At 38.4% G+C, this 8880-nt stretch overlaps 1 protein-coding gene across 1 annotated transcript; it reads right to left on the bottom strand.

The window, feature by feature from the left end:
- Positions 1-294: 294 nt before the first annotated feature.
- On the bottom strand, positions 295-8322 carry LOC113497659. The gene is made up of 3 exons (XM_026877327.1): positions 8057-8322; positions 4247-4462; positions 295-3332 (listed from the first exon to the last, which is right to left on the bottom strand). The coding sequence occupies exons 1-3, from the start codon at positions 8094-8096 to the stop codon at positions 3088-3090; spliced, it is 501 nt and encodes a 166-aa protein (XP_026733128.1). The 5' UTR covers positions 8097-8322; the 3' UTR covers positions 295-3087.
- Positions 8323-8880: the final 558 nt, after the last annotated feature.

The raw sequence follows: 8880 nt of genomic DNA, 5'->3' as shown, positions 1-8880 counted from the left end.
ATTGTGTTTAGAATTTACTTTTATATTTTGTACGAAACAGAAATATCTCGACAATACTGTGGCACTGAAGAAAGTCCCGTACAGAAAATTGTGTAGTAGAATATTTAGTGTGGTAAAGGTGCCACAGGCGTTATTCCTGCCTAATACGAGCGGCGCGTCATGAGGGTCGCGCGGCCGCAGATCAAGGCCTCACCCGCTGTCACTTTACATATATAACACCTCTATTTAAATACCTCTTTAAGACCGTACTAAGAATAATAGTCGCATATCAGCTGCAGACGGGACAAAGTTTACTCAACGGGCACGAACTGCCTCAAAAACGTCCCTTCATGAAAATAACTTCAAACACAGAATAGCGGGGAAGTGTTAGCCGCGGGCGAACGGCGTGCTGTCTTCATTATACCGGTCTAAGTGACCATTAAAATTCATTTTTAGAGCCCGCGGTTACGTGGCGGGCGCACGGTTAGATCGGATGTTCATTGCGTATGCAAGTTGCTGATGTTTTGTCCTTTGTGGTGGCTTTGTACTGTAACGTGTGTGCGCCGGAGGCAAGCGCTGTGTGTGACGAGTCATAGTGTCAAACTTCTGGTAAGGTATTGTTTAATGTACGTATATTAGTTCGACCGTTATGAGGAATATGAAATGTGAGTACGTTATATATGACTTTTCCAGTAAATTAACCTAATAAGGGAATTATAGTGGCTTCATTTTTATGATAACAACATTGTTATGTTTACCATAGGCCAAGGATGCTTTAATTAAAGATCAGATTATACAGAGCAGGCCTCGAAACATCATAAAGTGTAACGTCTGAGTCCGCATTACAGTGAGGGCAGGCCGAGACCTGAACTTAATGGGCGTTATTACCATTGAGCAATAACTCGAGCCACCTCCGCCGGTAAGTCACAGCGCTCAGCCCCGACCCCACTAAATTAAATTAAAACGCTCCAACAATTAAAACACAAACCCTTATCACTTTCACACATCATTATCACACGTGTTCTCCGCTATTTGATACATAATAACAATATTATTACACTTCACGTTGCGTTTACAACCAAATGATCATCGTTCTAATTACTTCATCGTTTGTTTTATTGTTTTTGTTGCGTGTCGCGGCCGAGTAACTTTAAACAGTTGACTTGCTTTTTAGCAGATTTAAATTAAACCTTGTTTATCCTGGGATTCATTTTACATGAGTTTAGTTTATTGCTGCCCTTATACATCTATGAATGTACATTTAAGAAAAGTTTGAATTGAATGCCAATCAAATTGAACTTCAGATGTTTTTGACATTTGGCAGTTGAAAACAAAAAATACCGCCAGAAAAATGAATTTGATAAACTGTTCATGCGTAACTGTATGTTATATTAAAGTAAAGGGCGCGTGGGACGAAATAGTATGAATAATATGTATCAAATAGATGTCTCCTTCCCTACGACAAGTCTCATATCAATTCAAACGGTGCGTTAATATCTCGGAACCGCCAAAACTCTGTACTCTGAACTCGGCTCATATAATTACTTAATGGAGCGGATATCGTCTGAAAGGGAATCATTTATACATACACACGTACGAGCAAACATGACATGAATATTTTTAGAGTGATTTCAATAAGTTAGTGCCACTTAAGTAATATTATAGAGTGATCACTTGAAGACGATCACTTGCCGTTTAGTAAAAGTGGATGCGTATAGTATTCTTTTTAATTATTCAAGCCAACTGGTGAAAATATAGTGAGCATACTCGTATTATGTGATCTCTCTAATCCTGTGTAGAATCCTCTAGCTTCCCTTAATGGGCACAAATCCAAATTACTCAGTGCCGTCTAAGGAGCCTCCTAAAACGTTAGTAAGCTACAGACAAGCTTCGTTTCAATCTAGTCTATAGTGTGTGTGTGGGGTACTTACTCGCGCCAGTAACTCGCGCCAGTGACTGTCGCCAGCCGCTCGCCGGCGCGGTTACTTATCGGCGAGCAGATCGCTTGCGGTGGCGCTACACGCTATGGCTTTTATCTGACCGTCTTTAGAGGGCCACAGTTTCGGATACAGTCATTTGTGGGAGTAATTTAAGGAGAGTAAAGATGGGATCTATGAGTTTTTATACAAGGCTGCATAGTTGACTGTTTTGCTTAATTATTTATTCGAGTTTTACGGAACAGTATAGTCTAATATTTGTTTAAAATCTTTGAAAGATACTATCTCTATAATGTTGATATAATTATCTGAGTACTAATCACAGAATTCATAAACTAAAGTTTTTCTTCAATTTTTTCAAACGAATCCAGCAGGTTCATGATTTATCAAACAAATTTAGCGAGAGCAATGTTCACGATTTCACAGAAACCACATCACAAAAGTTTGTCTACAAACATCCATCCGACATGTTCTTATCTACGTACAGCTACAGCACTCGCCTACCTCCGCTCAACCGACGCTTTTTTCCTTTCTAGGTTAAACGCGCGTCAAAGGATGCAGGCCGTCATATTGCAAAATGGAACAAACAGAAAACCCACACGGAAGCAACTTTACAATGAGTATGCACACAGATATTTGACGAGACCTTATCTAAAGTACAACTATTTGAATTTAATTTGATTTCGCAATAAAATTGTCACGTTATTTTGTAACCAAATGAAACTCCATAAATGCATAAGGTTTAATATATATATATTTTGGAAGCAGAACTTCTGTAGCCATTCTATGATGTATTCTCATTAATACAGCTCGAATTAGTGCCGTTTCCACCTAACGCGCTTTTTCAACACGAGCTCGATATCCGAAGGGTGAGGAAGAAGGGTAAGCTAAATATTTGCAAGGAGAGCTGTTCCTTTGTGAGCAGAAATAATTTATATTGTTTTATCATTGAAATATGTTCAAATAAGTGCGTAAAGAGATAGAAATCAAATGGACTGCTTGGGTACTTTTAAAAATGCCCGAAAAGAAACGAAAAGTTACAAAAAAACCGTCAATCTGTTGTTGGTACAATTTACAACTGCTGGAAAGCCATCTACTGCTAATGTTTATTAGGGAAAAGGTACTATTTCTTGTCACCCTCAAGGGATGCAAGTCTCATGTGATCCATTCCCTATTTCACTTGCCAAACATAATGTACATTTGTGACAGATAACACAATTGGAGCGGCGACATAATCCTCATTACACAAACATCTAAAGTCCATCTGCCAAATATCAAAGTGATGCAAGTCCGTATTAATATTCAGGATGTTCCCGGTGTTCCGCTCGCCGCCGACCCGATGCTCCCTGGATGCAAATGTCCGCCCGCGGCGTCTACCCACTGATTGCTTCGTCATCCCCCGGGACAGACGGATTACTGCAATTATACACTCATTTGTTGCTATTTACAGATGGATGGACTGTTCTACTATTTTAATTGGAACAATGCAAAGGATATTTGAATTTAGATGGACGTATTCAACGACATTAAGAGCCATTGTGGCCTGGCAAATTATGCTGAGGTGCACCCTTCGTAAGTAATTTCATTGCTGGAATGTTGACTTGGAATTGCTTATTGACGTCGTTGTGTTTTTGTTCATTGTTTTGTTAACGTACTGCAATCTTGAATGCAAAACGACTTTCTAAACTTGAATGAATAAAAATGTTGGTATTAGTTCTAGTAATCGTTTTTTTTTCAATATGAAGATCATAGTTATTTAATATGGTTCGCTTCTAATGCAATACAAATAATTTGCATGAAACTTTCGTCTTGTTTGTGTATTACAATAAAGCAATTCATTCCACGAACATTATAAAAATGTTTCATCGTGCTGTTATTTATTTACAACTTTTATACTTTGATAATGTAGTAGCGAAGTATGCATAAAATATGAATAAATCCGCTTGGCTGTCTTTGTAACAGCAATAAAGCATTAAAACAGTACAAAATACAGGAAGGAAATTTCCATTCTAAATGCAACGACGCTTAAGTATGAATAAATTAATGTATAAAGATGGAGCGAAAGAATTCATGCAAACATTCAATTTCTTCCTTATGGCGATGAGGGGAGGAACAAATTATAGTTCGCAATGTTTATACACATGGTGCGCGTAAATATCCTGAATTATCTATTGCGTACTGAGGGTAATGAAGAGTGCTGCAGTATAGATGGAATGGGGCGACCCGGCGACGGCGACGTGAGGTTAATAGAATGTTTGATAGCATCTCCTGGAAACATTAAATAGTTCGCAATCGTGTGCTGTAGGGATGTTTCAAAAGAAGGGTCATACCTAGCATAAAGATATCTTTTTGTAATATTTCCATGGCATGTTCGCTGTCCATCAAAATCTCGAGTTGTTTACCCTCATCAGTAGTATGGTGTATAATCCTCAGGGTGACGGCGGTCTGGTGCAAATTGGACGCAAAAATGTTTGGTGTCGGCCCCTCGTAATCCGCGTCGCGAAGCTTGTCGCACTGACAGCGCTGGAGCGGCGGCTCATTTGAAACTACAAACGAATATATAAATAAACTACATCAAGATAGCAACAAACTAGACTTGCTAGAATGGCCTGACTTTCAAATCATATATTCAAAAATTAGAAACAATACAAATTAGATTCCTTAAATTATTAGTAGACAAAAAAACAAAAATAAAATGTAAAGATAATTACTACGAGCTGTTTAAAATATGTAAAATTCTCCCTGCTAGTTTAAAGCACAAATACCAAATCCTTACAAATAGTCACGGCAGTTGGGAGAGTTACTCAATATTGAATCATTCCCATAAGACTAGGGCAGCCTGTGCAGGTAAATATGAAGTCCCCAGAGTAAATAATTACTATGGGGACAGAACACTCAGTAAAAGGATACCGTACCTTGTCAACAGCCTGCCCACCAGTATACGAAATAATAATAATAAAAAAGCTTTTTGCAGAACTCTAAAGACTTACCTATTGGCAGGCATGTGAGTAACGACCTTTCGTTGCCTACATGTTTGTCAAAGGATAAAGTCTGAATATATTATATTAAAAATATATATATTGTTATTATCTTAGTTACTATCTAGAATAAGTTTAATTGTAAAATTGTTAGTTAATAAGATTAATTCATTACGTCCACAGACAAACTGTGCAAACAGTTTTGTGGGGTTTATACAAAACAAATAACTATAATGTAAACAGTTTAATAAATAAATAAATAAATAAAAATAAATAGAAGATAGGTTAGTCGTGGTGTCTTTGCGGCTCTTAATTTGCATTTGTATGTACTAGGTTCCAAGAGGTTCAATCCCCGTCTAGGAAGAACCAATGTGACTTTTTCATGATTATGTGCTCTTTCTTAGTAGAGTAGATCATGGCTAAGCTATTACCGCATAAGTGAATCGATCAAAGGTTAAGCTACGTTTGACGCGGTTGGTCCGTAGATCCTCCGTGTTTCGGAAGACACTTTAAATTGTGGGTCGCAGCTTTTATTCCTACGTCTTTGACAGCTATTACAAGTAGTCAGAAGTTTGAAAGTCTAACAACCAGTCTAACCAAGGGGTATCGTGTTGCCTAGGTAACTGGGTTGAGGAGGTCAGATAGGCAGTCGCTCCTTGTAAAACACTGGTACTTAGATGAATCCGGTTAGACTGGGAGTCGACCCCAAGATAGTTGGGAAAAGACTAGGCCGATGATAATATGTGTTTACCCTTAGCTCTTTCAAAACACTAGTGACAAAGGATGACTAAAAACGTCATGAGGAACGTCTGTTTATTGCAATCAGAAATTGCCAAGCGCATAAACTAGAATGGTGATCAATGCTGAAACTATGAAAAGAGGCGTCCACTGAGCAGTAGGCCGTATGTCGGTCGGTATTATTAATATGACAGCCTACATTATGTTTTGTAGCTAGAGATAGTATAATTAAATTCTGCAATAAAATTCTTGCGGTTACTCTATATCCGACCATTTTATCGAACTTATACTATTTATTTCATGTTAAAACTTTTACTAACTTTTGCAGGTGCGGTTTCTAAACTTTATCAACAATTTTAAGATGGATCTTTCCGCATAACTCATCAACGTTTAATAACAACAATCTGCTGATAAATTCCCCCTACTTGTCTTCCGAAGGGTTGCTAAAGACGCCGTCAAATACCAGACAGGTATTTAAATATCCCAACAAAATAGACGGAAAACATTAATCAGGGGCCCAGGTGCGTCGTAGGGCACCTAAAATTAGATATACAGGGGCCCAAAGACGGGCCCTTGGGTACCCGTTATTTATAGGGCCCCAAACACGTGCCATCCCCTCGTTTACATTTACACCGTGTATTCTGCTCTTGTGGAGAGTAATTTTGAAGGCTCACAGTTTATTAAAACCTTAATACGAGCCAAATTGATATTCACCCTTTGGGAGGTCGGCTGAGAGGTAATTGCAGGAGACACTCAAACGCTCCACAAAGGATGAATGTGAAGTGGGACTTTGTTGGAAGATCAACTGACATCGTGACTGCTCTTCTATATTTCCCTCGTGACTAACGAACTGACAATAGCTCTTACACTTACTTAGGTATGACGAACTTATTATATTATGAGGGCAACATCAACGCTACGGGTTACAGTTCTTATACTAACGAATTAAATTCTGAAACAAACAAGTTAAAAGCTAGCAGAATCTCATTCCCAGCTATAACACTAAACTCTTTAAGCTACTAGTAAATTTAAACGCAATCAAGTGGCATGTAGGTTCGCCGGAGCGATTTTTACTTAAGATTCAGTAGTGAAGTGAACGTTGCCAAGTGCGGGCTTACTGGCAAGCCAAGACATTGCCAGACGGCCAAGTATTGGGGGTGCCAATCTCGGGCCAAACGAGCCCGCCGCTGTTCCAATTACTCACGATGAGGATGCATGAGCTGCATATAAAAACTGCGATGTTACGGTCACCGCTTTTTATGTTAACAAATATAAAGTAACAGCCCAGTGGACGTTCTGCCATATATAAAGACAATTTATTGCCTCTGTGATATGCCGCGTTCATTAGAGATAATGAAACCATATACATTAGTACCATTATCTGTTTAAATCAACTCTAACATGAGAAGTAGCTTTTTATTTTTAATATTTTGTTTCTGTAGTGTAGAAACCGCTTCTAAGAATTATGGTTTCATATGGGATTGCATGTTTCTGATCACACCGCAAAACTTTAATTATAACAAACCTGGTGTAATTTCACCTGCATTCTTAATTTCTTCTTCTTAATTTCTTAATTTTTTACAATTTGAACGTGATAGTAACACCATCAAAGATTTGCCGTGAAATTAATAATGGTAGCAAAAACGACAAAGAAAATATTTTGTTACGAAAGACCCTCTGTACCCATTAATATCTTTAGAAAAGAAACGGCAATAGATACTGTTCTCCATTTTGGTCCCAACAACAATTCCGCGCCCAAATTCCATATTTCAAGTCACACAATACGAAAATAAAAGCTTGCATGCAGGAGAAAAATATAAGAGCAATCTGTAACAATATCTTAAGCGTAATGTACACTGGGAATAACGTGAACGACAAAAAGACGGTAATGGGTGCGACAAAGCGTCGCGGGTGATTTATGTCGCGCGTCGCGAGTCGTCGCGGGTGAGGCACTCAGTGACGTCACGCGTCTACGCGGCACGCATCCATCACACTCGATGCGTGGACGATGGCCCGCACTCGACCCACTTGACCTGTATACTTGTATATTGACTGTTATTCTAATCACGTTTCTGTATATACCTACCTTAGGTATGTATCTATTGCATTGTAGTAATTAATCGAACATTTTATGAGTCACTTTAACTTCCAAAGTGCCCTAACGAAAGCAAGGTACTAAAACTATTTATGTTAAGTTACAAAACAGTTAAATAAAATTTTACGCTGTAAAAGTGATGCTTGCAAACTTAAATATCAAAGAGGAGCAGTAAATGTCGATTCAGTTTATTTTGGAGTTTGTGTATCAACAACGTCGAAACACTTTACACGGGTTGCTTTAATGTAATTACTAAACAATTCCAAAGAAATGTCGTGCCGGAGTTCGTGGTCTTCGCAGTTGTCACTAATTAAAAATAGCGTGCAAACCTCCAATAACTTCGCTGCACCAGCAGACAAGCACCTCCATTTAGCAGTACAAATTGATTAAAACATTCCAAGCATTTTCTCTGCGAAATAAAAAAGCACTTTTCACGGACGACATTCGGAAATGACAAACTTGCGTCTTCAATCTACTTCTCACTTAACTCTACTTAATTAAAATTTTAATTAACGATCCTACGAGCCATTAAATCTGCGCTTCTTAAAGATCGAGATTACCGCTCGGCGCATCAACACGCATCCAGCACGCAGCGGCGCCGCCGCCGCCGCGCCGCCGCCCCGCTCTCTAATATTAATAACGGCGGTTATCTTTGTGCAGCGCTAATTATCGCGTTGATGAAATATTTTGCAACAAATTGCTCTTCAAACTTGTATACTGATCACGTATTGTTCGATCGCTGAGATAATAGGATGCATATGAACAAAGTTCCAAGTCTGAGGGCTTTAAGTCAATGCATGAATTTGTGAAGTCTGCGAGGAGTTACAAGAGCGTTTCGGAACTTTTGGCCTCTAATGGGAATCCGAAAGATGCACTGACGACGACGAAGTATGTTCACACTATTTTAATTTTCTTTATCTTTCTGAATCCTAATTTAGGAGTTATAAGTTTTGTTTTAAAACTAATGAAATAACATCAGTCAGATGGTTATCTGACATTGTCGACAACATCATATACTGACATAAAAGTAAACAACGGTACTGTAGTAGAATATTTGATAAGATAGAAGTTAAAAATAATGTATTACAAACAAATCAAATAAGTAGGTACTAATGATAATAACATTGACAGCGATGTAGTGACGCGATCGTAA

The sequence above is a fragment of the Trichoplusia ni genome, chromosome 9 (genome assembly GCF_003590095.1).
Source record: "Trichoplusia ni isolate ovarian cell line Hi5 chromosome 9, tn1, whole genome shotgun sequence".
Classification (NCBI taxonomy): domain Eukaryota; kingdom Metazoa; phylum Arthropoda; class Insecta; order Lepidoptera; family Noctuidae; genus Trichoplusia; species Trichoplusia ni.
Note: the sequence above shows the minus strand (reverse complement) of the source record. Positions and strands in the feature narration are given on the sequence as shown.

What these genes read in the sequence shown, in the direction of transcription:
- LOC113497659 (XM_026877327.1), bottom strand. Translation starts at nt 8,096, where the DNA reads ATGGAGGTGCTTGTCTGCTGGTGCAGCGAAGTTATTGGAG. An exon ending in GTGCAGCGAAGTTATTGGAG is followed by an intron (nt 4,463 to 8,056) that starts GTTTGCACGCTA and finishes ATTCGTTTGTAG; the next exon opens with TTTCAAATGAGCCGCCGCTC. An exon ending in AAAAGATATCTTTATGCTAG is followed by an intron (nt 3,333 to 4,246) that starts GTATGACCCTTC and finishes GTATAATTGCAG; the next exon opens with TAATCCGTCTGTCCCGGGGG.